Source organism: Saccopteryx leptura, chromosome 1, assembly GCF_036850995.1.
Source record: "Saccopteryx leptura isolate mSacLep1 chromosome 1, mSacLep1_pri_phased_curated, whole genome shotgun sequence".
Taxonomy (NCBI): Eukaryota; Metazoa; Chordata; class Mammalia; order Chiroptera; family Emballonuridae; genus Saccopteryx; species Saccopteryx leptura.
In genome coordinates, this window is record NC_089503.1 from 19,597,714 (window position 1) to 19,617,030 (window position 19,317).

The following is a 19,317-nucleotide window of genomic DNA, read 5'->3' on the forward strand; positions in this document are numbered from 1 at the left end:
CCTTGCTCTGTGGACTCACCCATCTTGGGGTGACCAGCTCATCCCGTTGACTTGGGGAACCCCTCAGTCTCAGGCAGAGTGGCCCGGCTGGGCCCCCCCCATCACTCTGCCCTGCTGCAGCGGGTCCGAGCGGAGGCAAACCTCATTCAGATCCCTTGTCTCCCGGTCCCAGCTCAGGCCCCGTTTCCCAGGCAGCGACCGGCGTGACCTAAGGTTTCCCCGCCCCAGTGCAGCACCCAGGTTGTCCCAGAGGAGGGCAGCCCTATGTGGTTGTGCGAATCAAGGTCTCCCCATTTCCTAGGGGACCCCCAGGCCTGCCGGCCTCTTACCTGGGTACCTCTCCTGCGCTCACAGACACCTCTGCTGGAGCTTTGGGCCTCGTAACGTCTCCTTATAGCTAGATTCTGATTGGTCAAGGCATTTGGACGAGGCCTGCTGCCTGCCTGGAGGAGGCAGCCTTGGCAGGAGCTGGACTCTGGGAATTCTGCGGAGGCCTATGGCTATGCCCTCACCCCGGGAGACATCATTGCCCTGGGAGGAAGACATAGCCCAGACTGCCCTCGAATTCCTCATTTGTGAACAGTTCAGCCAGGAGGAAAAGGGCACCGTGCCCGGTGCCTGATGGGAGAAGATGGCTGTGGTCCAGCAGTCGAGCTGAGGGGCGGGACGGTGGGTGGGGGTGGACGGCTGTGCCTTGTCAGCTATGGACACTGGGGAGCATCATGGAGCTGTGGTTATCTCTCTGCCCGGCCAGCACACACCACCGCCTCCTCGCAGCTCGACTCAGAGCTGAGCACCACCGCGACAGGAGCTAACTACCCTTAGAGCCGGGGCACACCCTCCAACACCCCCACTCCACCTTCTGTGTCCTCCTAGCCTCCCAACCCCTTACCAGTTCCCCACGGAATCCAGGGGGAACTGCAAAATCCCTTTTTAAAAAGCCACAGCTGCGGTGAATGAGTAAAAAGAGGCCCTCTCTCAATCCAACAGCACCTGGGATAGAATTCTATCCTGGCCACTTACTAGACGGGTGGCCTCAGGGTGGTCACTTCGTTCCTCTGGAGCCTCCGTTTTCCCACCTGTAAAGAGGGGCTGGTCCTAACTGCCCCGGCGTTGCTGTAAGAATGACATGCGCCGGGTGAGGGCCTGGCACGCAAGAGGGACCCAGGACGTGTCACAAAAGGAGGAACACTATGGGAAGGGGCACAGGACTGGCTCCCAGTAACTGTTTGCTGATTAAATAGGAGGTGGAATAAAAGAAAGGATCCCAGCATCTGTGCCTTTGCCTTCCTTGCTAAAAGCACCCGGGAATCAGAGGCACGGGCCGGTGTGAGGGAACGGCAGGGTGAGGGGCGGCATCACTCTCGGGGCAGGGAAGGCTGAGAGCATTCTCTATGATGTCAGCTTCTGTGTGCAGAATACGTTACGCTCTCAAGCTTCCTCTGACATTGAGGCTCGTCTGGGAAGGAGATTCAGAGCGGAGTCTGTACAGACAGACTTTGGGTTCCAGTCCTGTGTGCCTCTTACCGCCAGGCAGCCCGTAGATGAGGTCCAGGTCTTCTCCAAGCCTCAGTTTTGTCTCTTTCTATACAGTGAGGGTCCAAATACCAACTCTCGGAGCTGCTGGGACAATTAAATGAGGTCTAACCTATATCGAGAGCTTGGATCTGGGCCTGGTGTCCAGTCGGCCCTCAGCAAATGATAGCTTCTGTCGTTACTATCTAAGGTCATCATTGCATCAGTCAGCCATGCCAGGTGATAATGGGCCTGAAGCAACCACCATTTAGTCAGCTCACAATTCTGCATGTGAAAAACACAGGTTGGGCTCAGCTGGTGGTTCTTTGCCCCGCCCCCTTGCATCTGTGGTTGGCTACAGGTGAGCAGGGTGATGAGGTGACAGACCACTTGCTTCTGACCCTCCATCAGGCTAACCTGGGCTTCTTTACATGACAGTGTTTGGGTTTTGAGACAGAATAGAAGGGCACAAAACTTCTTGTGGCTTGGGCTCAGAATTGGCCCACTGTCCCTCCCCCAAGATGCTTTTGGCCACAGCAAGTCACAAGGCTAGCCAAGATTCAGGGAGGAGCTAGCCGCACAGTTGCCTGGCAGACGGCATCGACGCGGGAAGGGGAACAGTGTCACCATTTCTGCAAACAACTGACCACAGTGCAGCTAATCTGGGGACACCTGGGGCAGGAAGCAGGTCTCCACGGTCCTCAGTGCAGTGGCCCCGCCTCAGCGGTCCCTGGGACCAGCAGCAAACCTGCTGCTCTCCTAGGTGGCTTCACGGCTCCAATCCCCACTCCCAAGCACAAATCCCTCCCTCCTTAGGAGATGGAGACCATCCTGCTACCCCCGGGACCAGCCACAGGCACCCGCATGTGGAGTCATGGGGACCTGGTGACCCACATTCCGCCGTGGAAAGCCCAGGAGCTCCTGGCCCCATCCGTCCTCTGAGGGCTCCCTCCCCACAAGGCGGCCAGCTGTCCACTCCATAACTCACTGAATTATCCCAACAAGGCACCTTAGACCATCACAAGCCACAGTTTTCCTTGGCCTTCAAGACAAGGTTTTCCTGCCCAGGTTGAGTTGACAAGAAGCCATGTCAGTTCCTTTTGGGGTGGGAGGTGCCTGGTTTTCATTTCTATTCACATTTTGGTTGGTTCCTGGGCATCTTCTCTGGGCCAGCCAGCTTCCTGGTGGAGTGGCAGCCCCCACTGTGTCCCAGGCGATGAGGACATCAGGTGACAAAAGGTAGGCTTCTTCCATGCTCTTCTGTGCATGTACTGGTGGGCAGAGACAAGGTCTTGACCATCTTCCTGGACACAGGGTGTGTTCTCTGGTTTACACTGGTGTTGGTTCCCTGTGTCACCTGCTCTAGATTGTAAGCTCCACGACATCAGGGACTTGATTCACCTCAGTGAGCCCCGATTCCTGCACAGAGCCTGGAATATAGCGGGTGCCCTGTAGTTGCCGCACAGACTGATGGAGGAAATGTTGGAGTTTATCCCTGAGTTGAGCCTCCTCAGAAAAGCCACCTCCTCCACTCACTCTGTTTCAGAACCGTGGGCCCTTATTCTCACTGGCCTTGCGGCCTAGTGGAAAGGACACTGGCTACTGAGCCACAGGCCCAGGGGTCAGTTCTGGCGTCTACACTTTCTATGTGACCATGGACACAAGGTGGTCACCCTACACTTTCTATGTGACCATGGACACAAGGTGGTCACCCTACACTTTCTATGTGACCAGGGACACAAGGTGGTCACCCTACACTTTCTATGTGACCAGGGACACAAGGTGGTCACCCTACACTTTCTATGTGACCATGGACACAAGGTGGTCACCCTACACTTTCTATGTGACCAGGGACACAAGGCGGTCACCCTACACTTTCTATGTGACCATGGACACAAGGCGGCCACCCTACACTTTCTATGTGACCATGGACACAAGGCGGTCACCCTACACTTTCTATGTGACCATGGACACAAGGCGGTCACCCTACACTATGTGACCATGGACACAAGGCGGTCACCCTACACTTTCTATGTGACCATGGACACAAGGCGGTCACCCTACACTTTCTATGTGACCATGGACACAAGGCGGTCACCCTACACTTTCTATGCGACCATGGACACAAGGTGGTCACCCTACACTTTCTATGCGACCATGGACACAAGGTGGTCACCGTAGGACTGATTGTTCACTGCCAGCCTCAGGGAACCACTTGCTTAGACTATAATGTGAATGACTCCTCCAGGCCTGCAGCAAGCAACTTAGCTTTTCCAAGGCTTGGTTTCCACAACCAGAGGGGATAGGAGGAGCCATCATTTCTACTCTGCTGGTGTGTGAGGGTTAAAGGGTGACACTCATAAATGGCAACGGTGATGCTGATGGTGATGGGGACTGTGACTAGGAGGAGGCGGGGTGTCAGGTAGAAGCACCCCCCATCCCTGCCGGCTCCCCACCCTCTCCCCTTGCTGCCCTGCCTGCTCCTTTGCCCCACCCCGCAGAACTGGCCCAGCTCTTGCTCCCAGCTCCGCCTCTAGCTGGGGTCCTGTTGGCAGCATTTTTCTCTCCCTCTCCCTCTCTCCTCTTTGCGGGCACGCTCGGGGAGGGGCCTTTCTATCTCTCTCCCTCCATCCTACCAGTCCCGGGACAAGCATACCTCCTGGCCCTGAAAGCCCCGAGTCTTCCCTGAACTAGGACCAAGAGGATCACAGGGTCGCTGTCGCCCTGGAAGTCCCAGGCTGGGCCCAGCCAGGTGTGTGATGCAGGGACAGAAGCTAGACCTCTTCACTACTGGCAGCTGCCACCGGCTCCCCTCCTCACCCCCCAGCGTTCCGGGAGGCTGCTGGGGTCTGTCCAGCTCCCCCCTTCCGTCCTCCCCCACCCCTTCCCTCCTCTGCACTTCCAGCTTTTCCTGCCCCCCCTCCCCATCCTGCAGGAGTGTCCCCAGAGGGTGCTGCCTGGAGCATCTGAGGTAACAGCAGGGGGCAGGGTGAGGGGCTTGGCTCTGGGCCTGACATAGCCCCTGCTCGAGAGCAGGTGCTGGGGAAATGACTTCAGAGGGGTCAGCTAGGGCCGGGGTTGGGTTCTCACAGCCTGATGTCCTCTAGCGGCCCCTTCTACCTGGATGCCAGGAGGCTCTGGACCCACCAGCAGTTCCTGCCCTGGAGGCTCCGAAGTTCTCACGCCTGCCTGTTCCTGTCCAGGGCTGCGCTGAGGGGCGGGGACCCCCCCCCCCCCAAGCAGAAGAGCAGCCCTGGGAAAGCAGTACTGAGGGGCGGGGATCCCCCAAGCAGAGGAGCGGCCCTGGGGAAGCAGTTTATTAGAGACATTACTGCATGTAATCCCCACAGTAACACTGGGAAGTAGGAACTGTAGTCCCCAGTTCACTGATGAGACTAGAAGAGATGAGGCCACTGCCCATCGCTGTTTTGATTTTATTTGGTTTCAGGTGGGAAGGAGGCTGAGTGATGAGCGCTCCCACCTCTATCCTGTTTGTTCCGCTCAGTGTTCATTATTCCACTTCCTTCCGCAGGATGCCAGAGGCCTTGGATGGGCCCCTGGGGTCCCGCAGCAATGCTCAGCGTGGACTGTGCTGTCAGGAGTTGGCAGCTGTGTGCATGAGAGTGCTGTGGGTGTGCCTGTGCCTGTTGTCTAGGTGTGTGCAGGTGCAGGTGCAAAACTCCCTGCATTCCCCAGAGGACAGCTGCTATGCAGGCTTCCTCACCACTGTGCTCTCAAGAGCCTAGAACACTGCGTGACACAGAGCAGCAGGTGCCATTAAGTATTCAGGGAATGAATGAATGAATGAATGAATGAATGAATCTTATGCCACTGGTTCCAAAGACCTCAGGGGGTAGCCAGATATTTGCCCTGGGGCAGCTTGGCAGCTTAGGCCTCTGTCCCTCTTCAGGGGAAGGAGGTGGTGGAAGTCCTGGCCTGGGAATGACCCGGTGTCCGAGCACTCCAGTGTCATGAGTGACCCGCTTCACCCACTTCACCCTGCTGCTCCTCAGGGTGGGGGGCTTGCTCACCTGGAAGACCCCAGGTCTGCTAGGAAATAGGCGGGATTGAGATTGGTGTCCAGGGTGCTCTGCCAGCAGGCCTGCAGCATTCTAGGCTGGCAGATATTTGGCCTTTCCTACCCCCCACTGACCAGCGCAGCTTAATCTGAGGAGAGGAGCTGGGGTCCCTCACACCTGGAGACAGACTGAGCTCTCGGGGGCTCAGGGCGTGTGCGTGTGCATGTGCGTGTGTGTACTCACCCATACAGCCATGCCAATCATTAAAATATTGAAGTATTTCTCCACTGATTGCCTGACAATCCCCCCAGGTCAACCCCCATGCAGCCTTGCACCTCCCGCCAATCCATGCAGAGGGCCCCTATTCTAGCTCAAGTCTGGTTTTCATCCCCATTGGTCGGTGTCTATGCCAGACAGCACCCCTCCCCCACAAATCAGCTTCCTAGACACTTGCTGGGCATTGACATTGGCTCCCTGAAGGAACAGAGAGAAAGCTGGCACCCATCTATGCTTTCTGCTTTGCCCCAGGGAACTGTGGGTGGGCACTGCCCAGGAGGTACCCTTGCTTCCTCCTACCTACTGGTTTGACCACTGGAAATCTCAGAGGCAAAATTATATACGGGGTAGGAAAAAGTAGGTTTACAGCTGTGAGTACGCAAAACACAGAGTTCATTCTTGTATTGTTATTTATAAATTATTGTATTAGTGTACAAACAACTGTAAACCTACTTTTGCTCAATACCGTATAGTTTGACTAAGCAATTGGAGCTTAAGAATGGCAGCTGCTTTCATTTTGCATTCCAAGGTGATTGACTGATAGTGCTGGGTTGAGAAGGATTCTGAAGATGCAGTGAGTAGTATCAGCCATAAGAATGGCTGGGGGGCACCTGGGCTAAGAGGATGAGAACAGCGATCGATTAGTAATGTCTGCTGTGAGCACAGCAGTGGCAAACACACTACGAGAATAGTATGCACTTGCCATCACCAGGTTGGGCAACTCAGCTGTGTTTATTTCACCCATGTCTACACTTTCTCATAAATTTATATTTTCTCTGCTGTTTTATATTTTACTATATGTTACTTCCCTTATGGAATGAGGCAGGTTATAAATAAAATAAACCCGCAGGCTGCACTTGGAACCCTCGATCCTCTTTGCATGATAAGAGCTCCAGGGAGGGTTCCAAACTGTGGCAGAGAACAGCCACCATGGAGCTCAAGGCTCCCTCAGCCCCCGGGGTTATGCCTGGCGCCTCCCAAAGGCCTGAAGGTGAGTTGGCCCTGGATTTCAGCCACAGAAAGCTTCTTGCAGAAATCTATTAGGCTCAGATCAAGAGTTAGACTGTCACTAAGGTCAGAGGTGGATTTAATGGTGGGCACATCGGGTACATGTCCTGGGCCCTGACTTCTGAAGGGCCCTGCAAAACCCCAACTTTACACTTTTTTTCTAATGATAAAGGGCCCAATGTTTCTTCTGCGCCGGGGCCTCAATCGACCTTAATCCACCTCTAAGGTATAGCCCCTGTATCCTTGCTGAAGACATTGCTGTTGGCCCGGACCCCAACTCCATCTCTCTTTGTAGCTACGTACATCTAACTGGGGCCCGAGCATCTAAAGTCATGCGATTTAGCAATCACTTCAGGGGGATGCTAACTATGCAGATTCCTTGTCCCTGGCTCAGAACTGCTGCATTAGAATTCCTGAGTCCTGGAACCTGCATTTTTCACCAGTGTTCCCACAGGAACGAGAGATCACAGGCGTGGGACTGGAGAGGCGCAGGGAGTAACCAGAACAATTCTGGTCTTCTAGGCTGGGGAAGCAGCGCCACCTGGTGGATTCTTCTGGACACCTCCCATTCATTGCCCTTCCTGAACTACTACTGAGTATGTAGTGAGGCAAGTCTCTGTACGCCACTCCTTCCTCCTCCTTCCTCCTTCCTCCTTCCTCCTTCCTCCTCCTCCAGGGCTACAAGCAGTCAGAGAGGAGGTGAAGCGACTGCTCTCGGTCAGACTTTCCCCCCACGTTCCATACCCATCTCACCCTAGAAAGACTCCCCCATCATAAACCTTAAAGCAGTTGTAAGGGCAGAGTGCCTCCTCTGGGCTCTATGAGGCTGGGCACGGGGTCTGCTGGGGCTCACTCTCTGGCACAAGTAAGAGCTTCCTTTACAAGGCTCCCGTTGCATCTTTAAAGTTCCTGAATCCTGCACATCTTACTCCATCACATTTCTTGAACCCTTTGAGTGAGTTTCTTTCATGGTCGCTGATCCCTGGGAGTGAGGTTTTTTTTTTCAAAAAATGAAATTAGTTCCAGTTGTATTAACTTAAAATCGTGTTTGTTTGATAAACAATTTATGGAAACAAGAAGAATATACGTTTGCCTTTTTTTTTTTTAATGTTGCCGTATACATTTTTAAAATAAATCGACTGTACTCTGGATGGTCAGGAGGCACGAGGACGTACATGAACATTTGTACTACTCAAAGGTTAGCACAAAAATGTTTCCTTCTTTTGCTCTAGAAAGAGGCCAGGCTTATTGCTATGGCTTCACAGCCCACTTTCGTGTACCTTCTGGGGGCACCTGTACCCTGGTCTGAGAGGCAGGGACCTAGAGGGACAATCTACACCTGTTTCAATATGCAAATCAAACTCCAGCCATGTCGGGAGCCAGGCAGATGGACCAGAGCCAGGTGCCACCCTCCGCAGGCACCAGGCTGACAGGGGCCGGAGACGCTGAGCAAGGCTCCCGGCCCTGGGGACAGCAGTGAGGTGCCCCCCACTCTTTCGTGCAGACCCAGCCATTCCACTCACGCCCTGTCCCCCTCTGGTTCTCCCTCTGGTCCTCCCATGGCCTGGGAAACAGCATCCCCAAGTCAGGCTAGATTGTTACAAATTCTCTTTAATGACCAGCCTTCAAATCTCAGTATGCTTTACAGAACGGTGCACGAGCCCTCCCCATTCCTGTACAAAGCACAACCCACCCATCCACCCCCAGGAGGCAGAGGACAGGGGAAGCACCCTCCCTGCTTCCCTGCACGGCTCAGGGTCCTGGGGCCTGCAGGGCCAGCTGTGCCACCCCCTGAGGATGTGCCCCTCTGACTCCCTAACCAGCCCTGGGCCAGGACACAGCCCCTCCGGCCTAGCTCATCCAGGCCCTGCTCCCCCGAAGTGGCGCAGGCAGATCCGAGCTGCCTGGGTGGGGCTGGATTAGGCCTGAGGCAGGGCTGCTGCCCCTAAGGTCAGCTAAAGCCCACCCTCCCCCACAACCTTTAATGAAAACATGAAAGCCAAAGGTATAAGTATCATAGTGGAAAAAAAAAAGGTGACCCACGCAGTGGGCAGTCCCCTGACATCCCAGGGTGCGTTATCTACACCACTCCAGACAATATATACAGCCCGAAGGCGGGCAGGAACTCGCCCGCCTGTGCAGAGATGCTGCCGGGAGTGTCTTCTCTGAGCTGCTCAGAGAACCCTGGCGGTCAGTGAGCGGAGGAGCCACGAACAGCTGGGCTCAAAGCCGGAGGCAGAAAGGCAGGGAGAAGGGTCCAGGCCTCAGAAAGCCCCCCCACCTCCAGCCAGCACAGGGCAGACCAGGGGCCTGGCAGTGAGGCGGGAGGCGGGCCCAGGGGGAGGGAACCAGGGAGAACCCTCGGAGCCCTGAGGTTGGGGGACAGGCGGGGAGGTGGGGACAGCAGCTGCCTCAGTACTTGGGGACCTTGCTGTAGTCTTCAGAATGGACGTGCCGGCACAGGCAGATGGACAGGAGCATCCCCAGGAGCTGTGGAGGAGACGGTGGGAGTCAGAGGGGGCCAGGCTGTGCAGTCCCCCGGGGGCCCCAGAGCAGCAGCCCGCCGTCCGGGTCAGCACACGGGGATTCACAGGCCCCTCGGCCGCGGCCTCGGGACCAGCCTGGGCTGCAGGCGGCAGCGGGGCGGGGAGGGACAGTGCTCAGGCCGGGCTTGCCATGGGGCCCCAGCCTCCCCCAGGACATCAGCACAGAGGGACAGCGCTCGGGCCAGGCCTGCCACGGGGCCCCAGCCTCCCCCAGGACATCAGCACAGAGGGACAGCGCTCAGGCCGGGCTTGCCATGGGGCCCCAGCCTCCCCCAGGACATCAGCACAGAGGGACAGTGCTCAGGCCAGGCTTGTCACGGGGCCCCAGCCTCCCCCAGGACATCAGCACAGAGGGACAGCGCTCAGGCCAGGCCTGCCGCGGGGCCCCAGCCTCCCCCAGGACATCAGCACAGAGGGACAGCGCTCAGGCCAGGCTTGCCATGGGGCCCCAGCCTCCCCAGGACATCAGCACAGAGGGACAGCGCTCAGGCCGGGCTTGCCATGGGGCCCCAGCCTCCCCCAGGACATCAGCACAGAGGGACAGCGCTCGGGCCAGGCCTGCCACGGGGCCCCAGTCTCCCCCAGGACATCAGCACAGAGGGACAGCGCTCAGGCCAGGCTTGCCGCGGGGCCCCAGCCTCCCCCAGGACATTAGCACAGAGGGACAGTGCTCAGGCCAGGCTTGCCGCGGGGCCCCAGTCTCCCCCAGGACATCAGCACAGAGGGACAGCGCTCAGGCCAGGCTTGCCGCGGGGCCCCAGCCTCCCCCAGGACATTAGCACAGAGGGACAGCTCCGGAGGACAGAGCACAGGGAGGGCTGAGGGGAGGGGACCCAGACCTCGATGACGGCAACGCCCACGCACACGCCCAGGATGATGCCCAGGTTGTCCTGCAGCCACGCCTGCACGGTCTCCATGCAGCCCTGCAAGGGAGGGCACAGCCGTCTCATGCTCATGCCACCTCATTCCGTCCCGCAGAACCACCAGGAGGGGCCACCCCCAGCCCAGGGGGGTCTGTGTGTTTCTGGAATAGCTATATTAATAAATACGTAATGAAGGTACAAATGACAAGGGAACAAACGGACCAAAGGCAGGAATAACCTACTGAAGAAGGAAGGAAGGGCAGAGTGGGAGCCCAGGCGAACCCGGGCCAGAGTCCCCGAACCCACAGGCGTCCCCGAGCCCCGCCCCTGGCCCCACAACCCTCCGCACACCTTCTGATACACAGGCCACTCCTCGGGACTGTTGCCACTCTGGGTCACGTTGCCGTCGGGAGGCTCACAAAAGCCCTTCCTCACGAGGGAGCTGTCGTCCTCCGTCTTATTCTCACAGGAACAGGGGTAGGTGACAGCGGTGCGATTCATGAGCTCGGCGTTCTCTGTCCAGTTATGGAAGCTGACCCAGCCGCAGCACTTGCCCTGGGCAAAGAGGGGACAGGCTGCTCACGCCCACTGCCCCGGTACAGGTGGGAACACCCGGTCCCAGCCACACTGCCAGGGTTCGAGTGTAAGCTTCACTTTGGCTTCTGTGAGCCCCAAGGATTCAAAGAGGCTTCCAGGATCTCATACCAAGAACTACCAAAGGAAAAAGGAAAAATCAGGACCAGCAAAAAATATAAAGCTGGACAGGAGGGAAGGTCAAGTCGAAAGACAGGACATAGGTGCAGGGGCCAAGCAGGAGGGCAGACGGCACTCGGCTAACAGCGTGGGGTCTGGAGTCGGGCTGCTGGATTCGAACCCCAGCTCTGCCGTCTACCAGCTGCTCAGCGTCAGTCAAAGTACTGACCTCAGCTTCCTCGTCGGCAAAACGGGGCAACAAGGTTTCTAACGCCCGGGGCTCTCACAAGGACTCAGCGGGCTGAGGCCGGCAGAGCGCCCAGCCCAGGTCTGGGGGGCACAGTAACTGCCCGGGAGAGCCCACTCCACTGCTAGGTGCTGAGTGCGGGAGTTGCAATCTGCCTCTGAGCCTCCCGGTTGCCGAAGTGAGAAAGGGAGACACGGTCCATTCTGTGTTTGTAGGAGAGAAAGTGCTCGGGTCCCAGAGGGGAAGACAGCCTTTCTGGGCTCCGTGTGCCAAAGGGGGCCTCCGTGGGGCTCATGAGGGGACCCCGAGAGGCTGCGGACCCAGTCTGGGTCGGAGCTCCCATGACTGGGGTCTCGGGATGGGCTGTGCTGGAAATGCTCTGGGAAGACAGAGCCGCGTGGGGTGGGGCTCCGTTCAGATCCCATCGCTGCCCTTCTCTGAGCTGGTTTCCTCCCGGAGAACGGGATGGCAACAGCACTGCGCTAGGATCCCTGGGCAGGCTCAATGAGCTGCACGCCACCCTCCTGCTTCCTGCCCATCTAGTGATGAGACCTGACAGGCAGCCCCGTGGCCAGCAGGGGGCGTGCCAAGCATGCTGGGGGCCTCTTGGCGTCCAGGTTGTATTTTTTTATGTTGCAATTGCCAGGTTGCCTCCTCACTGGCAGAACGGCTGGCACCTTGGAGGGGCACCCGTGGGTCCTCCCACATCCAAGAAAAACGAGGCAGCTTTCCTTGGCCCTTCTACCGCATCAGGCGAAGCCCTCTCTAGAGCCTCCTGCCCTGACTCGTGCCAGGCCTGTCCCTAGTCGCCACCCACCCTGTATCTCAGCGGTTGTGATGGCGAATAAAACATCACCACATGGCGAGTGCTGCCTAAGTGCCACGGGCTTTCAAAGTTCCTCTCACATGAGTGTGGATCAACAGCCCCACTTTATAGATGAGGAAACTGAGGCTCAGAGACGGGCTGGCTGAGTTAGCATCCCAGCCCTCAGGAGCCTGACTACAGTCTGCTCTCTTAGCCACCACCCTAAGCAGCACCTGACAGACATCAGGATCATCTAGAGGCCTTGCCAGCTGCAGGGATCCCCCCACCAGCCAACTCTCTCCAACGGTCTGATAGTCCTCACCCCCCAAGGGACTCCCTTCTCCCCCAAGGCTCCTTGAAAGGTGGCACTTGTTCACCCCGGGACACCGACTCCCTCTACTCTGAGCAGAGCATCTCGGGAGTTGCGGGTCAAACTCAAGGTGTGATGCAAACATCCTTCTGTGTGCACCGAGCCCTCCAGCTGGGAGAGGCCCTCCAACCTGCCTCATCCGGTGCTCACCGAAACATCTGTGAGGCACGTGGGCCAGGAAACACCACCCTCCCCTGTCCACAGCTCCGAAAATGGTGTGCCCATGTCTTCAGACAAAGTCTCTCTTCCGTCTCCAAACTCTCCTGCTTTCCGCCGGTGCCGGCAGGTCCTAAGTAGTGTTGTATCCAGGGGGAGGCTGCAGCCCAGAGGAGGCAGGTCCTGGCCAAGGGCACACAGCATGAGGCCGCAAGAGAGGCGGCAGCCGGGTCCTCATTGCTGATGTCGACTTGTGTGTGTGATGGTTGGCTCACCGAAGCTGGCTGGGCACCCGGTCAGACGGTCATTCGTTCAGTATGTCGGTCTGTTTGTCTGTCATGTTGTCATTTATTCTGTCAGTCGGCTGGTCTCTGGCTCCCCCCACTTTAATGAGTTGGAATACACACACACTAACGTGAACAGATTCGGCTGGGTAATTTATATATACACACCCGGCATAACCACCATTAAGATTTAAAGAAAACATTGCCTTCACCCCAGAAGGTTCCCAGAAGCTCCTCCCTAGAAGCCACCTCCACTCAGACTGGGCACCCGGTTTCCTAACCTCCAGGGCAGAGCTCCCCATGCTCGCCAACCTGGCTCGAGACGAGAGGGTCGAGAGCGGACCTCCTGCTCTCTGGCCGCAGGTAGGAGCACCGTGAGCCCTGGGACAGCCTCCAAGGCCTGGGCCCCCTGAGCAAGGGGCAAGGTGGTGGCTGCGGTGGCAGCTAGGGGGGCCGCTCAGGAGCCTCCACTGCCGTCCGGGACACACTCGCGCACCAGCTTGCTAACATACGGTCAGGTGCGCACAGGCGCGCGGACGACCAGACCCAGACACACAGACGCAAACAGGCCAGGCCCCTCCGCTGCCCTGTCCCCGGCCCCGCCTCACCTCAGCCTGCACGTAGTCCCAGCCCTGCTGCAGCCTGTCCTCCTGTCCGTCCTCGTAGTCCCGAATGAGCTTGGTCACGATGCTGCCCATCTCCTTCTTTACCTGCATGGAGGAGGGCCGGGATCAAGGTCAGAATTCTTGAAACCCATTCCCCACCTCTGGTCACATGGACAGAAAATGCCTCCCCCCACCCTAGCCCCTGAGCCTGGGGACATGCTCGTGGTGCGGAAGCATTTCACGATTTGTCCCAACCACTGTCCTGGCACTTCCTGGTGGTCAGCACACTGAGCCCAGGGCAGCGAGGGCCAGCCGCCCCTGCCCTACAGCCTAGTAGGAACTTGGCAGTAGCGTGACCCTTTCAGTGGGAATCTTTCCACGTCACCGCTGAAAACCTTCCGGAGGCTTCTGGCTGCTCTCAGGAAAAATGCCGACACCCTCTCAATGGCCCACAAGGCCCTGCACCACTTGGCCCATGCTCTTCCCAGACCTTGTTTCTCCTGTTCCTGCTTCCTCTGCTTCTATTATGCAGATCCCCTTGCTGTCTTTGTGCTAGACTCACTCCTGCCTCAGGGCCTTTGCACTCACTGTGCCCTCTGACTACAATCCTCTTCCCCTAACTATTAACAGGACTCACTTTTTTACTTCCTTGAGGGCTCTGCTCAAATGTCACCCCCTCAGAAAGGCTTTCCTAGACCACCCTACTGAATACTGTTCCTTTCCTACTCCTCCCCACCCGCCCCAGGCTCTCCATATCCTGCAAAGGATAACCTGCATTTTTTTCATGGGCTTGTCACCGCACGCTCATTAGTTCCCAGGGTTTCCCCCACCAGAGTTCCCATCTCTTCCCCCACCAGAAGGCTAGCTCCGTGGAGTGGGGGCGGTGACGTCTGGCCCGAGGGGGAGCGCGTGCACACACAGGAACGTGCGCGTAACCGCGGCTGTGGGCCCGCCCCCCGTCCCCGTGCGCTTTCCCGGGCACCCACCCGCCCGCCCCTGGGCCCCACAGAACCCACGTCCCCACTGTGCCGTCGCCACCATAGCCACCGTGCCCAGGAATCCAGAGGCCCTCACTGAGGAAGAGAGCAATGCCCCTGCTCTTCCCTAACCCCACGGAGAAAACGGAGAAAACGCTGATACTCAAGGCAGGCGAGGGCTGCGGGGCTCGGGGCTCGGGGCTCGGAAGGATTCGGTCCAGGAGGGCTTTTCCCTGCGGCCCCGACAAGCCATCCCACTACAGCAGCTTTTCAGGAGCAAGCCGCCCACGCGAGGGGGAGCAGCCCCGAAACCAGCCCGGAGCCTAGACCAGCCCCAGGTGGGAAGGGGCCCCGGAGCCAGCCCGGTCTGGCCCCACCCGGCCTTTCCTGTGGACCCTGCCTGAGGCTCTTCTCCGCACCCGGCGTGGACAGGCTGGGGTGGTCACTTGCTGCCTGTCGCTGTGGAACCCCATGGTGAGGGGCCCGAGGGGGCAGGGGCACCGCGGGGACAGCTGCACACCTGCCTCTCAGTTTCTGAGAAAAGGGGGTGAGGGGGAAGGGACAGGTGCTTCCAGGCAAGGGCTTTCAGAGCCTGGCCCAGACCCTGCGTGTGGGACTTCCGCCAGGTCCCCACAGGCAGCCCGCACGCACTTCAGAGAAACCACATCCTCCAGGTGGACGGGGACCCTGGCTCCTGGACCCTCCTGTCACGAACCTGGGGAAACAGCCCCCCAGGGCCTGGCTCTGCCCCTTTCCCTCTTGATGAAACTCTAAGCGTATTGTTTTTTGTTTACTTTCCACCACTTGCCAAGCTTTCCTGGAGATAGTAACCCACAACGGCACGTGTGGCTGACATGTACCGATACCGAACGCTTGTCTGTGCCTGGGCTGTGCTGGGCCCTTCCAGTGCGCCCTCTCACCTTACTCCTCAGAGCGGACCTACGGTCTAGGTACTGACCTAGGCCCTCATTTTAGATATGGAGGAAATGAGGCTCAAGGGGTCCATTAACTTGCTCAAGGTCACACAGCCCACACGTAGAAAAGCTGAGGTTCGGACTTGGGCCTATCTGATTCTAAACCCCAACTTTTTACCCATTCAGCTCCATCAGCATTTTAACCCCATGGCTGTATGTTGAAGTGGGTTAGAGCACTTCTAAGAAGGGCCCCGAGAAGCCAAGTGTTTTGCCCGCGTCACACGGCTGGGGCCGACCTTGGCCCTTCCTGCCCCGGCATCTCTGCGCCCCAGCGCTACCCCCAGAGAGGAGAGCAGATGGTCTCTGAGGCGTGGAAAAAGGGGCAGTCCCCAGAAGTATTTGCTTGGGAAGCCACCTTTCCCACATCCTCCTCACTGGCCTTCCCCCGCCGACCCAGGCGCTATTTACAGCCCAGGGTGGTTGCCACAGCAGCCCAGACTTCCCTGTTTCAGTCCCTCCTGAAATGAGAAGGTGATGGAAACTGCGTGCTTTCCGCTGCCACTGGGTGGTTTCCATGGAAACACCACCTCATCCTGCAGCCCAGAATGTGGCTGAGCCCCACAGCTGAGCCACAGGGACCATGGCTGCAGGGGTTGGTTCAGCTTAGAGCTGATGTCTTGGGATCCCAACGCCTGCCCATGAGGCTGTGTTGGGAACCCAGGGAGGTTACCCTGGCGACCAGGTTGTTCCCGAGACAAGGAGGAAAGAGGAGACAGAGTGAGATGAAGCTCACCATCCCACTTCACCCCTGTAGGGGCTGCCTCTGTGGTTGCTGACTGCCCCGCACCCATTCTCTGGTCTTGAAATAACGGTTCCTTTCTTAGGGGCCAGCACCCCTCAATCCACCCATGTGGCCGGAAGAAGCCCCGCTGTCCGGTCCCTTCCCCGATGTTACAGGCAGGCAAAGACCGAGGCTGTTCCTTTAATGCCTTCCACATCCTGGGAAGAGCAAGTGGTTCAGGAACGAGGCTGTGTCCCAGGGTCACACAGGTAGGCCCTCTCTCTCCGCTAATCTGACTGGAGGAGGTCCTGAGCTGCTTGCTGGTGGCCACCTTGGGCTCCGCTGGGGGCAGCCCACCCGAGAAGACAGCCAGCAGAGGAGAGAGGGCTGAGGGCGGAGAGGGACAGAGAGCCGGTGGCAGTCCCCGGAGGCCTGGACAGCGGGCCCTGCAGCCTGCCGGCTACTGTCAGCTGGGTTACTGTTGCCGGCAACCAGGAGTCCCGCCCGGGAAGAACTGTGTAATTCACAGCCCAGTGCAAAAGGAAAACGCTGAGCCCTTGTTCAAAAATGATTAAGAATTTCAAAACAGCCACAGCAGAGCATCAAACCAAACACAGGATCCTTCTAAGTGTGGGGCCCTGTGTGTCTGCTCAGGTCACATGCCTAAGAAACAAGCCCTGGTCCTGCCCAACAACATTCTTCCCATTTCCCAGAAGGACAAATATAGGCCCACGGGGTCAGAACTACTTCCCAAGATCACACAACTAGCCGGTACAGAGATATAAGCGTACACCTGTCATATGCGGCTCCATAACCCCGAGATCTTAACCACAACAAGCCACTCACAGGCTCCACCAACCAGAGATCCCACTGTCCCTCAGGACGAGACCTCCCTGCCTTCCCCGCCAATGCTGCGCCTTATTCCACCTTGTGCTGTGACTTTTCACAGAGGTTAAATAGAAGAGAACAGAGTCCAATGTATCATTTAAATGTAAGAATCCTCATACTTTCCCAGGTCCTGCTTAAATGCTGCCTTTGATAGGACTTTCCTGAAAGTCCACTGCCATCCAAACAACCAGGTACCTGGAGTTCAGCAGGAGGCCCGCCATGCCCCCCGCCCTACCCTGTCACCCCGTGAGCTCCTGAGGGCAGGGCCTGTACCGGAGCCGCCATGCCCCCCGCCCCGTCACCCCGTGAGCTCCTGAGGGCAGGGCCTGTACCGGAGCCACCATGCCCCCCCACCCTACCCTGTCACCCCGTGATCTCCTGAGGGCAGGGCCTGTACCGGGGCCACCATGCCCCCCGCCCCGTCACCCCGTGAGCTCCTGAGGGCAGGGCCTGTACCGGGGCCGCCATGCCCCCCGCCCCGTCACCCCGTGAGCTCCTGAGGGCAGGGCCTGTACCGGGGCCGCCATGCCCCCCGCCCCGTCACCCTGTGAGCTCCTGAGGGCAGGGCCTGTACCGGGGCCACCATGCCCCCCGCCCCGTCACCCCGTGAGCTCCTGAGGGCAGGGCCTGTACCGGGGCCGCCATGCCCCCCGCCCCGTCACCCTGTGAGCTCCTGAGGGCAGGGCCTGTACCGGGGCCACCATGCCCCCCACCCTACCCTGTTACCCCGTGAGCTCCTGAGGGCAGGGCCTGTACCGGGGCCACCATGCCCCCCACCTTACCCTGTTACCCCGTGAGCTCCTGAGGGCAGGGCCTGTACCGGAGCCACCATGCCCCCCACCTTACCCTGTCACCCCGTGAGCTCCTGAGGGCAGGGCCTGTACCGGGGCCACCATGCCCCCCGCCCCGTCACCCCGTGAGCTCCTGAGGGCAGGGCCTGTACCGGAGCCGCCATGCCCCCCACCCTACCCTGTCACCCCGTGAGCTCCTGAGGGCAGGGCCTGTACCGGAGCCACCATGCCCCCCCGCCCCGTCACCCCGTGAGCTCCTGAGGGCAGGGCCTGTACTGGGGCCGCCATGCCCCCCGCCCCGTCACCCCGTGAGCTCCTGAGGGCAGGGCCTGCACTGGAGCCACCATGCCCCCTACCCCGTCACCCCGTGACCTCCTGAGGGCAGGGCCTGTACCGGAGCCGCCATGCCCCCCACCCTACCCCGTCACCCCGTGAGCTCCTGAGGGCAGGGCCTGCACTGGAGCCGCCATCCATGCAGCCCGGCACCCAGCAGGTGCTTATAAGTCTTGGCTCCATTTCTGCCCATGACCCCTTTTCGGAAGGAGACCGTGGACACTTCTCCTGTCCCCAGTGGGATGAGAAGGGTCACTCTCCCTGTCCTGGCTTCAGCTGCCTCCAAGCCAGTGGGACAGGAGTTTTTGTCTAAGCAAGCAGACATCTCAGACGCACACTGTCCTTACGGAGCCTGTCCCACTGCACCTCAGGACGTGTGGGCAGTGCCAAGTTTGGGCTTCACAGGTGGGAGAGAGAGTCACAACTCTCCTACCCTTTCTGGGGAACAGCGGTCAGCTCAGACACTGTCACCACCCCACACCCCCAGCTCCCACCTAGACCATGTGAGCCCCTTCCCCTGCAAGCTCTCAGCCCCCAGGCCTCCCGCTGAGCCCTATATCACCCCTCCGAGTGCTGGCAGCCTCGCCTGTGCAGGTCGTCGGGGGCCGGGCTAGCACTGTGGACAGTGAGTGCACAAGCCCCGGGCCCAGCACATCCCAGGAATGCTGCCCTGGGTGAGTATCAGCTCACTTCCCTCCTCCCGACCCCTCCCACCCTCCACTGCCTGCAGAGGACAAGTCACAATCCCAGACCGTCAGAGCTCGGAGCGGGCCAAGAGGTCCCCTGAGACTCAGAGAGGCTGAGTGACTTGTCAGAGGAAACACAGCGATCAGTGGCAGAGCCCACCCGAGATCACAGGGCCCCTGGACCCCTGATCTGCCCTTTGCCCCCTCAGCGGAGGCTGGATATTATCAGAGGAAACACAGCGATCAGTGGCAGAGCCCACCCGAGATCACAGGGCCCCGGGACCCCTGATCTGCCCTTTGCCCACTCAGCGGAGGCTGGATAAACACGAGGAAGCAGCCAGGGGAGCCTCGACCACACTTCCTGTTCCCACATCCCTTGCTAATACTAATATTGGTACTGACAACAACAGGAACAGCTGCCATTTATTGAGCCCTTACTGGGCATCAATGAAGTTAATAATGGTGACAATAACAGTAACACTTGCCATGATGCCAGCAAACGTCTGCTCTAGGCCAGAACGACACTATGCCCTTCCCATATGTCGACGCTTTACATCCTC

At 58.6% G+C, this 19,317-nt stretch overlaps 1 protein-coding gene across 3 annotated transcripts in view; it reads right to left on the minus strand.

Moving 5' to 3' along the window:
* Positions 1–8,409: 8,409 nt before the first annotated feature.
* The window catches only part of CD82 (CD82 molecule), a 52,794-nt gene continuing 41,886 nt past the window's right edge, over positions 8,410–19,317 (minus strand). For all 3 annotated transcript variants that reach the window (XM_066362911.1, XM_066362926.1, XM_066362918.1), the window contains 4 exons: positions 13,391–13,492; positions 10,579–10,782; positions 10,204–10,287; positions 8,410–9,308 (listed from right to left, as the gene is read on the minus strand). In XM_066362911.1, coding sequence (XP_066219008.1) covers positions 9,231–9,308; positions 10,204–10,287; positions 10,579–10,782; positions 13,391–13,492 — 468 coding nt within the window. In that variant the 3' untranslated portion in view covers positions 8,410–9,230. The remainder of the gene's footprint in view (positions 9,309–10,203; positions 10,288–10,578; positions 10,783–13,390; positions 13,493–19,317) is intronic.